Source organism: Thunnus thynnus, chromosome 1 (genome assembly GCF_963924715.1).
Source record: "Thunnus thynnus chromosome 1, fThuThy2.1, whole genome shotgun sequence".
Lineage (NCBI taxonomy): Eukaryota > Metazoa > Chordata > Actinopteri > Scombriformes > Scombridae > Thunnus > Thunnus thynnus.
The window spans coordinates 39017038-39032156 of record NC_089517.1 but is presented as its reverse complement, the minus strand read 5'-3'; the positions used below and the strand labels follow the sequence as shown (position 1 = coordinate 39032156).

Here is a 15119-nt window from a genome sequence, read left to right as displayed (position 1 = left end):
TGATTCGTGTCCATGGACATGAATTTTCCATTTTTTTCTTGCTACTCAGCAAGACTATCAAACTGATGTATTTCAATAGGAGTACCTTTCATGCCTGCAGTACTTTTTTTTCTGGACTTGGGAGCACAGAAGATGTATTGTTTTTTTCTTAGTTGTAATTCATTTTTAAACTACAACCACTATATTACTCAACATTTAATCACAGGATTTTATCCTTGTTTTTATTTCTTTATCAGTCCTGTGGCGGGAAGTAATTTCCTCACTTTCAATTTTAATGATATCCTCAACATTTCTCCACACAAAAACATGAAAGTGTCCTTGATAACTCCAATACCATGGGTTAATGTTATGGCCATTGCTTTTAATTATTTCACCTTTGATTCTGAGAAATAAAGTATTTTTTGTCAGTTTTGGACAATAGCAGAAGCGGCTACATTAGGAAAAACACTAATATTTAAAAAACAAACAAAAAAAAAAACTACAGTTCCCTAGAGCAGCGCCATTCACCTTGACACAAATCAGCACCACAGTTGTAGTTCTTCCGGTTTGCAAAATAGGGTTGTAAATATATGGTCATAAAATGATATACCTGCTGTATATATCAAATATCTAGTAAAGCCGAGCTGGTAATTACACTGCATCTAGATGATCTATGACAAGAAAAAGTAAAGATGTTGGTTTATTTCAGGTAATGTAGCTAGTATTCTAGAAATGAGGTTTTGGGTTCAGTGTCATTGGGAGTTATGCAGCGCTTCAAACTGTGTTTAAACAGCTTGTTTATTATTATTTATCCTGAATGCTTACCAATATGTTAAAAATTGCAGTAGATTAACGACTAACTTTCCTGCTCTCAGAGCAGTTTCTATGGTAACATACATTGAAAAGTCTACATTCACTATGGGGGAAACTGATCTCCTCTGGTCAGCTAATTGCAAAGCTATGAATTTGGGATTTCAAATTCAATTCATTCCTGGGGCACTCTAAAATCCATGTTTTTTTATTGAACATCATACACAATGCAAAGAAAATTATTCCAAAATCATGAAAGTACATGGTTTCAGTCATAGCAGCAGTCATAGCAACCACCATAGCAATAGATAGAAAGCCTGCAAGAATCCCTGTATCAAGTGACAAGCTAAATACCATATACATTCACTGAACGAATGTTATGAAAATAAATTTTATATTTCTTGCTAGAAATGTTATTCTGCACCCCCCAAAAATGTAGGCATCTATCTGTCTGTCTGTCTCTGTACTCAGTATTTTGTTCCTGATTGTAACCACCAATCTGCAGTACTATATATAATGTTATACTGAATATATGTTATGTCACGGCTTTAGCTGGTGTCTTCACCATAGTAACAGTCGCTGAGGATCATGGGTAGGCTAATGTAGTCCCTTCTGCTATTGTCCAAAACTGACAAAAAAACTTGATTCATCACAATCGAAGATGAAATAATTAAAACCAATGGCCATAACACTAACCCTTCATTTTGCTGTATTGCATCACTATCAAGGACCCTTCAGTGATTCTTTTGGAGCGTTGTTGAGGATATCATTAAAATCAGCAGGGAGGAAAATACTTCCTGGCACAGGACTGATAAAGAAATAAAAATAAGAATAAAATCCCGTGACTAAATGTTGAGTAATATAGTGGTTATAGTTTAAAAATAAATTACAACTGAGAAAAAATCCTCTGTGCTCCTGAGTCCAGAGAAAAAGTGCTGCAGGCATGAAAGGTACTCCTATTGAAATACATTAGTTTGAAAGTTGTGCTGAGTGGCAAGAAAAAAAATTGGAAAATTCATGTCCGTGGACACGAATCACTAGGTTCAATTTCGTGACTATTTCACGAATTGCCATGGTTGGACATACAGTGTGTGTGTGTGTAGTCTATTGTAGATGTTCCTCACATTTCTATTTGTTTGTCCTCTTCATTTTCCGGCTTCATCTGTCTCTCTTTCTGTCTGTCTGTCTGGTTCTTCCTGTTCCTTCTCCTGCTTCATCTCTCCTCTCTTTTTCGCCTACAGGCATCCCTGGACTTTTATAGTCGTGAAAGGTGATGCTTCTTCTGTTGTGGAGGATCACGCTGTCTATCAAGGTAGGAATCCCTTCTAAATTTTGCTTCTTGCCTGATCTTTCGCTCTCTACAACATTCAGAAAAAAAGCTTACATGTTCTAGTGATCCTCTGGCTCTGTGTTACATGATGTGTTACATAATGGCACCTATAGACTGTGAGATTTCAGCAATCTTATAAGTTTGCAAGCTACACTGTGCAACATGGATCTACTAACCTTGGGGACAACATAAAGTTTGATGTATGTAGACTGTATGATGATGACACCTGCTGAATCGTAGGCTACAACAGTCAATATACAAGAAAACGTCATCAGCATGCGTCATCCCTCTGCACCTCTATAGTGGTAAACAATAAAGCAAGAATAAAGCTTTGTCCTTCTTGGCGCAGTCATGATAACAGGTGGAGGACACATCATACAAACAAGGCTTCCGCTGCTACAACTCAACAAGATTTTCTTCTTTGCTCGAATCCCAAACATTTTCTTTTGCTTGTTTTACCTCCATCACTGGGTTTAGTGCCAGTGTCACGTTGATCAGTGCATCATTTCATGCTGCATTCCTGTTGGTTGGTTAGACATAGATCGTAGCAGCAGTCACACTGTGAGATGGATATTCTAAATTTAAGTTTCTTTCACGTTGGTCATCTCTCTTCTGGGACAGCCCAAAATCACACAGTGTATACCCGGCTTAACAGAATTTCCATAATGTGTGTGTGTGTATGTGTGTGTGTGTGTTTTTTTTAAAAGGGACCAAGGCGTCCTCAGAGGCCCGGAGCTCTCGTGTTTTCCATTGGAGTTATGGGGAGCATTTTACCATCACCACCAGCAGCCAGTGGGTGCAAGGTAACTCTTCTCACACACACATGCACAGAAGCACAATAATGCTGGGAAGTGTTGTACAACATGTATGTGTTTTATTGAGCGAAGTGACTGTTTTAAGTGCGTCTTAAAACAGCAGTCAGGTGTCCATATGAACAGTGAGAGAGGTTTTCCTCACTGTAATTATTCCTCCTGTTCACACTGGCTATCAAAAGATCCCCTTCAAATGTGCTTTCAATGGAAGTGATGGGGGAAAAAATCCACAGTGTGTCCACACAGTCATTTAAAGGGTGATGTGAAGCTTATATGAAGCTTATATGAGGCTTCAGCAGTCTGAGTTAGTCATATCAAGTGGATATCTGACACATTTGCAGTTTTTTTAGAATCAAGTTTCCCTGTTGCTAGATGCTAGATCAGTTCAACTATGGACCCTATAGTATGCCACCAATAATCATAGAGTTTTACTGTGTTTCATTATATTCAAATAATAAAATGATCAATTTTAAAAAAGGTATTATAAATAGCTTTTTTAAAATTGGTACGATTTGAGTCCCTCTGACCTTTTTGAGTGTTTTTTATCTATTGGGTCATCAAAATCTATTTTTAAAAAGCTTTTTATGTCAATTGAAATATCCTCTTTAACAAAGTGTAAAAAAAACATTAAGACTAGCACTACACTGCTGCTTTCACTTCAACACACTCGCAATTTGTTCATAGTCAAATTCCTGAAGAAAATGAACCAACGTGAATTGTGAAAACCAATGTGTATTTTATGAGTTCTCAGGCTGCATCGCTGATAGATTTTAAGAATTAGTTTGCTGTTTTAATTCAGTTTAAATCAAATCAAAACAAAAGTCATCTCAGGGCACTTTTCACATAGAGCAGGTCTAGACCGTACTCTTTAATTTACAGAGACCCAACGTTCCCCCATGAGCAGCACTTGGAGACAGCAGCAAGGAAAAACTCCCCCTCAAGCAGAACTGGGTTCTAGGTGGGGGCCTTCTGCTTTGGCTGGTTGGGTGGAGAGAGTTGAGTTTTAAGCATTAATTAGTATACATTATTAGGTTCAGGGTTAGCAAGGGATGCCACTCCTCACTGTGAATCCACTGATACATTTTCACATCAGTTAATGTTATTACTCTTGACACGCACAATCATTTAATGACAGGATATTATGCTGGGACTCATTATCAATTCCTATTAGCTCACATAGTAGTGAGCTAATAGGAGCTAATAGTTTTTTTCCCACCACAGCCTTTTTATTGCTGATACCAATAAATCTCTGAAGTTGGAATATGATGAAATTTAACTCTAGGTTTGGACTTCACAAGTCTGGCACATTGACTGTATAGAAATATGGACGAAGTGTTTCCACGCAGTATACGCAGTAGAGTCACATGGCGGAATGACGGCCCGTGGGACACACCCCCTCAGCCGTCCCGTCATCTAACAAAGATTAGAGAGTGGCTGTCACAGCTGTCAATCATGATGCAATGCCCCCTTTTTATATCATCAAACTAATTAAAAACAGAACAGAAAAATTATCACTTCGACAAACATCAGCGTGATAAGAACTACCTAAAATGTCAGAAACCATATTTGGGAAAAATTTAATTAACGTATACTTTAAGTTTTTAGTTTGGCTCATGTCCCATCTACTAACACGGAGGGGGCGGGACTTATGACGTATACTGCAGCCAGCCACCAGGGGGCGATCGAGATGTTTTGGCTTCATTTTTGGGGAGCTGTCATGACGTCCATATTTATATACAGTCAATGGTCTGGCATAATAAGTATCTTTGATAAGATCACTTAACATGAAGCGAGCTACTGAAGCAGTCAGTGTAATGCATCTTTATGGTAGCAGGACTGAGAATAGCTTATTTTCTGCCTGACAGTATGGTGGTTGTAACAGGCTGTAATTTCAACTGCAGGACCTTAATAAATACAGACACACAGACATACACAGGCAAACAAAACTCCTACACGTGTTTCATCATCTCACTTGGTCTCTTTAAATTCTTCCTGAGCTGTAATTGATCAGCCTTGGTGGTATCATCACCACATCATCTTCTCATCAATACGTCTGCCTCAGTCCCAGCCGTCTGGCATGCTACCATTATCGACCCTTCCTTCAACACTGCTTCATAGCTGATTCCAATTAGATGCTTCTCATCTCCCGTCAGATAGCAGCTCTTTTAATAAAACTGCCACTCTCCAGCATGCATATATGGACATGTGCGCATGCCTGCAGATAAACACACAGTGGAAGAAGCTGTGAGAGCTTCTCACAAACATTCTCAGGCAGTCTGACTGTGTGGGGCTTCAGACTGAAATTCAGGCCCACAGTAGTCAATTGCATGTCCCCCACTGTGGCAGCCAGACAGAGAACATAATGGGAGCCCTTCAATTACCCTGCTACAAATGTTCTCTGACAGACTAAATGGACTACAAGTCAAAGCTTTGACATAGATTATTGTAATATCTACCGCTTAGCTGTCTGACCACTGAACTGGGAGCTACTGGTGGTGTGTGTGTGTGTGTGTGTCCCACAGAGGCAGAGTGGACAGAATGGTTTGACAGGGATGATGAGAGAGGATCTGGAGACTGGGAGAAACTATCGGACCTGCATGAGGCTTATCCAGACCGACTGTGTAGCAGTCCACTGGACATCCAGGTAAATCTCTTCTTACTTCATCAAACGCTCATGCATATATGCATATGAGTCCCACAGATACCCTGTCTGCTGATCACAGATACTGATAGCAAAATGCAGTCTCCAAGCCACAGAGATGAGAGCTGCTGATGCTGGCAACTGGGTAATTATCACGTTCTTCTGAAGTGATATGAAACAGCACAGTGAGGTTATCAACAGAAACTGTAAAGCTTAAAGATTTTGCTAAGGTAATATTTATCACTCATTTTACACAGAGTTCCTCCAGATTCATCTGTGTAAATGTTAGACAGCCTGAGGTGACGTCTGTTTCTAGCAAACTGCACAGGTGAAATATTTGAAAATTATTTCAGGTTCATCTTTAGATGAAACAGTGGTAAATCTACTAATTAGATGCATCTGGCATTCTAATGTCTTAACATCCAAACATCAGCTGTCTACAGTTCATCAGTCCTAGCCCTCTTCACAGGCCTGCGCTTCAAGGAACATTCAAACTCTCTGGGAAAATATGCTTGTTTGTTATTATAAGGCAGGGACACGCATTACGACTGTTGAGCCAATTATGAATATAATTTGGGCATGACAGCTGATGGGTCCAAGTTAGTGTGTGATATGTAAAGAAGCTAATCTGAACTCTTCCGGTCCAGTGGCTGCTAGTTGTTCTCATATAGATTTTTTAAAAAATATTTGATATTTGCAAATCATGTGTCACCTGAGGGATACTGGTAAATTAAAAAAAGAAGGGGAAAATGGTGAGAAAAGGTTTTCGGTGTGAGTGCAGCTGAAATACTGATCAAGCTGTAAAGAGAATGAACACCTCTACAACATCAAATCAAAAACCTACCACAACCTATCTCAGCCTGAAATTCGCTCACCTTCAGTTCCCTCTGTAGGTTCTACAGTCCACATTACTCATGCCTCTTCATCCAGAATCTCATTCAAACTCTCTATTTTTTTTTTTTTATCCTTTTTTGCCTTTTGCACTGCATATAAACAGTACAAGCAGCTGGTTGTTTCTATGTTTGTTTTGGTACAAGAACATCCAACAGTTTTGTGGTCTCAGGATTTTTGGGAGTGGAGTTCTCTCTATCTCCAGAACTCCAGCAGTTACTGTTCAGTGTGTTGTATAGTGTAATTACTCAGTCGTAAGGTTTATTATGAAGGTAATTATGTTTCAAAATGTGAGAGCTTGAAGACTTCTTTTTGAGAACTTGTAGAATACAATGTGAGAACTTGTAGAGCAAAAATCTGAACTTGTATGTTGAAATTTTCACTCAGAAAATATCCTGAATCTGAATATCTGAATGTGAAGTCACAGAAAAATATTCACAAATGTGTAGATTGATATTTACATAAATACAATGACAGCTGCAAGCTTGTAATCCAACATTTACTCATATATATATATGTTTTTTTTTTACTTGAGTCTATTTTCCAGTACAACCACAACTCGTTGATTACAACCTCTTGAATCAGTCACTGCAACTTCACAAATGTGCTCTCTCACGTCACAAATTTACGCTTTGACTTTTGCAACACTTCTTGGGATAAATGTGTGGCAAGTCTACAAGTGAAAATGAGACTATTGAAGGTGATGTCTTTCCTCACTTACACTTACACCCAGCTCGCCCAAATATGCGTTAATCAACCAACCCCTCCGGCAAGCAGCAGGCTGTGTCCGGGCAGCAACAAGTTGTGGCTGGGGCGCAATGCACTGCTGTTTTGTTGTGAAATGTGTGCTTATTACGAACTTTTGACCACCAACAGGAAAAACAAAAGGGGTTAGTAATGTTCTGCTAATAATGTTTTAGCTGTGTGTGCTCGGGTGGGTGACTTGTCATTGTAGGGTTGTTTTGTTGTGAAATGTGTAGTGGTTGATGGAGGCAACTAGCCATCTCATTAGCTGGAGAGCTAACATCTGCAGGGTTTTATAGTCAGTAACGCTGTTTGTTGTGTAGTTGTGTGGTTATGCCATGTATTATAAGAGCTGGATACTGGACTAAAACAGCATTCATTTAGTCCAATAAGAATTGCTGGGCTAATGCATACGCCAAAAAAAAAAATCTATCTTCCAGGTTTCCTATAGACTTTGCATTGTGATGACATCACAGATTTTAAAATCACTTTTCTTGGCTTGAGGAAACTTTTACAAATATAAAACCTCCATGGATCAAAAATTCATAGTAGAAAGAGTCATAATCGACCTTGTCTGCAGTTCGAGGTGTCCTGTCAACAGTTTTACAGACGTTTTTTTTACAATGGTGGTCTTTTGGGAAAATGCTTTTCGGGCTGCAGGGGGATTTTGGCCACTGGGAAAAATTAGCTCTATCCAGCTATTACAGCACATCAATGGGTTATGCAGGTCGTTTGTTGACGTTAGCAGGAGAAAGGCAATGCACTCAGGAGTGTGCAAAACGTGACTTCCGTTTGATTTTCGCAGAAAATCTGGCCCGGGTCCTTCACATAGAAATCAATCCACAGGCTGTTACAGACGACCAAGAAAGTTGGGGATGGTTTCATTTTTTATGTGACATTAATACCTGTTCACTCCTTGGCAATAAAAAAAACATTAAAACATGTAAATTTCTTCACAATTCTACATATAGAACCTTTAGGACTACGATATGATCAATATGTGATACTGGAAAAAAATGGCCTACATATAGAGTATGTCCCTATAACATATGTTGTTCCTATACACTATCATGTAGCCCTTTCTTTTTGCCAGAAAAGATCAATAAGAATAAAGCTGAAAAAAAAAACCAACACAACAACAACTAGCAGCATGCTAGCACAATGATCACGTGCACATCTGAATTTGATACGCCAAAGTATCATCTGTTGACTGTCTGTTGGTCTGTTCTTGAACACCAAAGTATGTCCGTTGTCAGGAAAAGGGGAAATTGTATTTCTAAGAGCAGTCAGCGTTGTAGCATTATTGGACCAACAACAGTGACTCACTCAGTCAAGTCTTGATCTTATCGTGACCAGAAGGTTGCCAACTCTCCCCTTTCTCTCACAGGCTCCGTCTCACACTCTCTCACTGCCATAACAAATCTCACACCAAGGAAGAGGAAGCCATAAAGCAACTCTCTGATCAAAAATATATCTATAGGTTCTGCTGAAGAAACAGCAATGCTGATGTTCTGTTGGATTCCTACAACAGTTTAAGCTTAACTGCTTAACTACTCAGCAGCACTGAGCCAGCCTGCTATTACTGTGCTGCTGGGACATGGCAAGGCTGCAGTCAGTGAATGTGGATCCAGGCTGGCACCATAACGCAGCAGCTGTTTTCCTTTTCATGAAGATAAGCAGTAGTGCCAGGTCTGCCCACACCACCTCCAACACCCATTCCATTACAATGAAGAATAGCTGCTGTAGCCTGCAGCTGCCCTTTTTTATGATCGCTGTGCAGCTATATAACTTGATCAATTTGCTACCTTTATTGCATCTATTTTGTATGTTCTACAATCTTCCCTCTTGTTCTCTTGATCTCTTAATGGAGTGTTTTGCAAAATTAAAAACAATTCCCAATAGATTGTTGGAAATATAGTTTTCTGGCTGTCTTTTACCATATAGTAGGTAGGTTCAAATTTATTTAATTCTTATACATTTAGTGAGAACAGCCCTCTCCTCTCTGGGTTGTCAGCTCTGTATGTGTCATCATTTTCCTGCTGAATCTGGACATAGTCAAAGTTTTCCTCAGTTTGCAGTTTTTACTGTCTAATTTGCCTCTGTGGGATCTCTAATTTTAGCAACCAAGTGTTTTTTGTTGTCTCGTTCCAATATGTTACGTAATGTGGTTGTGATTTGTTTTGGATTATCTGACCATCCTAAGGAAATGTGGAGTTTCTCAGTGCCTGAGGCTGAACATCTGCACTCTCCTCTTGTTGTTCCAAGACTTTGTGCTGTAATTGTAACACTGAGGGTACTGAAGTTCAACAGGTCATAGTTTTATTACTTTTTTTGGGAGAGGTTTATCAGAAAAAAAGCATGTACAGAATTGTCAGTAATTTGTTACCACATACATTTTCAGACATTGGCATCATTTACTAAATGAACCTTTGAATAAAAACAAGGGAAACTGGCAGCTTCTGCTGGCCTCTCCACTGCCATCAGCTCTGTTATGAAGAGAAATCTATTGGAAAGCACAAGAACACTGTTTCTGCAAGCATGCAGCAGTAAAGCTGTCATAGGTCCCATGTATAATGTTCATATAAGAGAGCAATTTTGAGGTTAGCAGTGAATTCATATGTGGAAAAATGTTGTTGAAACTGGATTGGATATGGGACTCACATCCTTTCATTACCACAGCTGTTTTACAGCAAGTAATTTATAGATATCTTACAGCTCGGTAGCTAACCAACATGACACATGAAATTCCAGCGAGAAATGGCAACCAGCAGTAGCAATAAAGTTAACCTAGACTAGTATGGCGGACAACGGAAACTGCCAAGACAAGACAAACAACTTCTCAATATCCATTGCAGCTGACACAGCAACAATACAAGCATATTTCCCAACATTTTGAAGTGTTCCTTTCATTTTGAGGAACATTGTTATCCACAATAGGCATTTTTTCAGAGAAAACATTTTAACATGTGACAATAGGAAAAACACAGGTGTAATTAATAAAATGAATGATGGCTGAATTCCATTTAGCTGCTTCAGTTTCATGGTCCATTGTTAATGTGCTTGGTAACACCCGTGCAAAAAGGCTCATACCATTGGTGTGTCACAAAATTTAACAACAATGTTTTCATGTTGGAAATTGGTGTTATCAATAGTACCTTGTTTTCATTTTATAATCCATCTTTCCCTTGTCCAGGCTGAAACTCATGATGGCATACCTTCCAACCAGACAGGAGATGTGATCCACAAGAATGACAAGGACTATGGCTTTGTCTGCCTCAACAAGGACCAGGCTCATGGCCTCTGTCGCAACTATAGAGTCCGATTCCTTTGTGGAAAACTTGGTAAGTTTGTCATTTACTGTCAGTCTCTGTGTGTATGTTTGTGACTACAGTATGTGTATGAGCGTTTTTTCACTTCTATGCTTTTTAAATGGGAGCACTGAGTTATTTACCCAACCTGAAATATGGTTAAAGTATGGTTACTTTGACCCAGTGTTAAACACACCAAGCTCAAGTTTTAGCTTAAAAGTGCCACAAATTTATCGTTACTTGTACAAAATGATGTGCATATGATGTTTAAAACTGCAAAAGATGCACAAGTTATTGACAACCAATAACAAGCTGTGACATGTACGTTTAAAAAGAGTAGAATAGATTATAATAAGCATTAGTTAACGCAACAGTAATATGATAAGAACATTAAAACTGGGTCAAAAAAAGTGTTGAGTGGCTCTCTGGGTAACATTAACCCAATGTTGTGTTGGTGTTGTTCTGACCCATATTGGGTACATTTTGACCCAGTGATTTTTAGTGTGTATGTATATATACACAGACACACACTCTCTGGCTGTGCTGCAGAGTGTGTGTTGTGTGTGTGGGCAGGCTGCTATGGTTGGAATGCATGGAGCCCATATCATGGTGCAGGCAAACACTGTCAGCTCAGAGTTCACAGACGCTGCTCCATCCACACTGAGATACCACAGACTCTGTCTGGGCTTGTCTGTGTGTGTGTGTGTGTGTGTGTTTGTGTTATGCAGAGAGTTCTCGGGAGTGTTGGTGTTATCTTTGTCAAAGTTTACAACGGGTACAACCCATTTACATCATTCCACAATTGCCTTGCATGCAAAAGATGTCATAGTACAACTGTATGCCCACTCATTCTAGGAAAACCTGTTTCCCTTCAATGTGAGGTGAGACATGTCACTGAGACATGAACAGATACACCTCTATTTTAATCAATATAGCTGTTTACACAGGTGTTTCACTCATGCTTAACATGTATAACTGCAACCTGAAGGACATTTTTATGCTTCTTTTCTTTGGTTTTATGTGCCTAAGTGAAGTGATTGTGTGTAGGGCTTTATGCACTGCTGAAACACAGGTGACTCTCAATACTGTGCCTGAACCCATCCTGTATAGACGGAGGACTGAAACTGCTGCTGCTGCTCTGCTAATATGCTGCTTTTGCTACACAGTCTGTGTAGACATTGTGTGAGCTGACCATAGTGCTAGCTGCTAGCTCTGTTAGCACGGTGCATTTACAATCTATGGTAATCCAACTCATTGATAGGTCTTTTATTAAAACCAAACGCTGAACAAGACTTTTTTAGGCGACCACAATGTTCAATTAACTTTAGTCAACTGAAAACACACTGTGAAATAGCAGCAGCTACGCCTATATGCAATGGTTACATTAAGTAAGCAACATTGTCGCCGTGGTAGCGCCTTGTCAATCACGACGTAGCCACGCCCTAAAGCATACCCTGCTTTATAGTCAAATTTAAATTAAATTGGACCATAATACACTAATTTACAAAATGAACATCATGCTGTATTGAAGAAGACTTGAAACTAGCAATTGAGATCATAAACTCATTAGGAAACAGTTTACTGAGTTAATAAATAAAGTGAGAAGTAGGGTCATTTTCTCATAGACTTCCATACAATTGGACTTCTTTTTGCTGCCAGTGGAGTCGCCCCATGATGTCTATTAGATAGAATGCAGGTTTTTGCCACTTCCACATTGGCTTCATTTTTCAGCCCCAGAGGTTGCTGCGTGGTTTGTACATGTCTGAGTATGTTGTATCAAAACATCAAACTCACCATGTCTACTGTTTCTCTTTGTATCTCACAAGAAAACACACAATAACAGTAAGATGTAACGCAGGACTGACAGACAGATTTGTGCTGTGCCAGTATTAATGTGGTTGTTGTACCAAACTCTTATGGTAAAGATGATTGCATCTCTTGATTAGGGTTAGATCAATCAATGTTCCAACCAATGTAGTGACCTCAAGTATGAGATTGTGGATACAAGCAGTGAAATGAGTTTCCTTGGCCAAGAAAGGGATCATAGTGGAACCGATGCTCTTCTGCATTGAAAGGAGCCAGTTGAGGTGGTTTGGACATCTGATAAGGGCGCTTACTTCATATCTCCTCTGAGAGGTTTTCCGAGCATGTCCAACTGGGAAGAGACCCTGGGACAGACCCAGAATAATGCAGGGATTATATATCCCATCAAGAGTGAGAATACTTTGGGATTCCCCAGAAGGAGCTGACATGAATGGGCAGAAGAACGTCTGAAAAGCAGCCACTCCAAGTGATCATGAATGGAGGTGGCCTAAGATATTGTTATTGAAGGAAACACAAGAATCTGAGAACACTTTAAAATATGGAAATATGAAAGCCAGTTCAGGCAGGCATCTCCAGTTGTGATCCTACACTCACACATGACATACAGTAAGTCAAAAGTTATTCAGTTAAAAGGCTTAGAAATATAAAAAATATTGTTGACCACATTGCTCAGTGCTGCCAAACAAAATTGTTGGAAATGAGTGTTGGTCTTAAATATGCACACATGTATTGTGTACATGGGTGGGGTTTGACCTTCTCAATGTAGGCTAGTGCTGTGTGTGCCTGGCCTGTGTGAATTTAGCTATGCTGCATTCTTCAAACCCTAACGCTTACTGTCTCCCCCTGTAGTTCGTCCACAGGCCTCCATTACTATTGACATGATGTCCAATAGCAGCATCCTGGAGCTTGCTGACCAACCAGAGGGCTGGGCATCCGGGGATAAGGTGGTGGTGGCCAGTACTGATTACTCCATGCACCAGGCTGAAGAGTTCATCCTGCTTCCCTGCACTACCTGCAAACCCAACCAGGTCAAGGTCCAAGGTGAGAGATCCTATGACATGTTATAAACATGTGACATCAGTGCAGTTAAAATTCAGATCTATTACTATTAACATTAGGTCTCATACTAATCAATTTTAGCCATTAACATACAGTGTAGTCCATAGTGTTCTTTGACATGTTTGAGAGTAATCTTTTGAGAGTAGCTGTTGATGTAGAGGAGAGTAAACTTCCCAACTCACATTTTCCTTGTCTGTAATTGAAGTGACCACTGGCTGGAAAAGTGGGTCATAAGCCCACTTCTAAAGCCTTTAGGCTCTCATAGGCTCTCACTGCCCCCATAATGCTGTAACTAAATGTTTATTCTTGGAATTGGTATGTGGTTTAACTTAAAGGGGAATGCTGCCCATTTTTTAAAAATCACATAATTTCGATCCTGGGAAAGACAAAACTTGGAAAAGTACACTGTACCTTCCTACATCTGGAAACATACATCTGAAACTGACTTTGATACCAATAAGGGTTTGTGTCCTTGTACTCAAAACAAGATTTCTGTAGTATGATTGCATATGAACTCTTAAAATGGCGTTCCTCTTTAATTTCCATCAATTAACAAGGCAGAACTAACAAAGGTGAACCCTCCTTCTGCTTTCACTGACTACAAGGCCTCATGCTATGTTAGGTAAAAAGATGCATATTTTTGACATCCAATATCAGCTTTATGGTTTGAATCAACCAACAACTGCTGCTAGCAATATTTTCAGAATTGCAGTGCCCATGAAACATTATTAATTGTGTAGTCTTAAAATTCTGTATACTCCCCTTGTCCTAAGGGTCAAAAATGATTTGAAAATAAATCAGCTTAATTCAATTTTAAACCCCTAATCTATTTTGCATGAAGAAACAACCTGTCATTCATCACTAACTTTGTGAATATTTGGGTTTTCACTCTTCACAGTGCAGACAGACTGCATTTAATCAGTGGACACCACTTGTTTTTATTACAACACACCTCTCATAATTGCTTTCTTTATTAAAGTAGAGGTTTATTAGTATTATTATTATTATTATTGTAATTGCTAAAGGTACAATTTTTTAGCAAGAGATAGCACTTGTATAGTCTAAAAAAGTAGCAGAAATGTGCAGAAAGTAGTTTTGAATACATCATCATTGAAGGGAAACAATAGCAGAACTTTTTTAGCAATATATTTCATAGTGATGTATTCTTATATACTGTACAATGAGGAATTCAACTACAAAATGCTAGTCTTCCATTTTTGGCTAGACCGGCCACGGATCAGCCCTATAACCACGGTTGTCTGTGAGTGCCTGAGTGAGTGATAAAGTTACATTGGTCGGCTGGTGTGTGTTGGAGTTTCCTCATTGGCTGTTTGTCTTTCCAAATGGAGTTGATGGAAGTGGAGGTCAGCAGTGCGATGCAGAGTGACTGTGTTTCCTGCTCCGAGCTGTGACGCTCTCAGCTGCAATGTTAAATGCAGCAAAGTCGGTTAAACTTCTGTTTAAACAGGTACACACCAGTGTCTCAGTCGTCTCCTCCTCTACCATCTAGTGTGATTGACTCTCTGGCTGGCAGTGCTGTAAAGAGAGATGCTCCGCGGTGCCTTTAGATTTTATAACTGAACTAATACAATGAACAACAGCATTAAAACACAAGTCTTGCAGGTAAAATATGAAACTCATGTAGCTGTTATATCAGTTTAATGAGGGGTGAGGCTCTGTAGATGCACCTGATTTTACTGTAACTGCGGTGACCAGTCAGA

The 15119-nt window shown here is 39.4% G+C and overlaps 1 protein-coding gene across 5 annotated transcripts in view; it reads left to right on the top strand.

The window, feature by feature from the left end:
* The window catches only part of cemip (cell migration inducing hyaluronidase 1), a 224739-nt gene that overhangs the window by 135349 nt on the left and 74271 nt on the right, over nucleotides 1-15119 (top strand). For all 5 annotated transcript variants that reach the window (XM_067597803.1, XM_067597786.1, XM_067597795.1 and 2 more), the window contains 5 exons: nucleotides 2031-2101; nucleotides 2827-2922; nucleotides 5454-5575; nucleotides 10401-10548; nucleotides 13189-13380. In XM_067597803.1, coding sequence (XP_067453904.1) covers nucleotides 2031-2101; nucleotides 2827-2922; nucleotides 5454-5575; nucleotides 10401-10548; nucleotides 13189-13380 — 629 coding nt within the window. The remainder of the gene's footprint in view (nucleotides 1-2030; nucleotides 2102-2826; nucleotides 2923-5453; nucleotides 5576-10400; nucleotides 10549-13188; nucleotides 13381-15119) is intronic.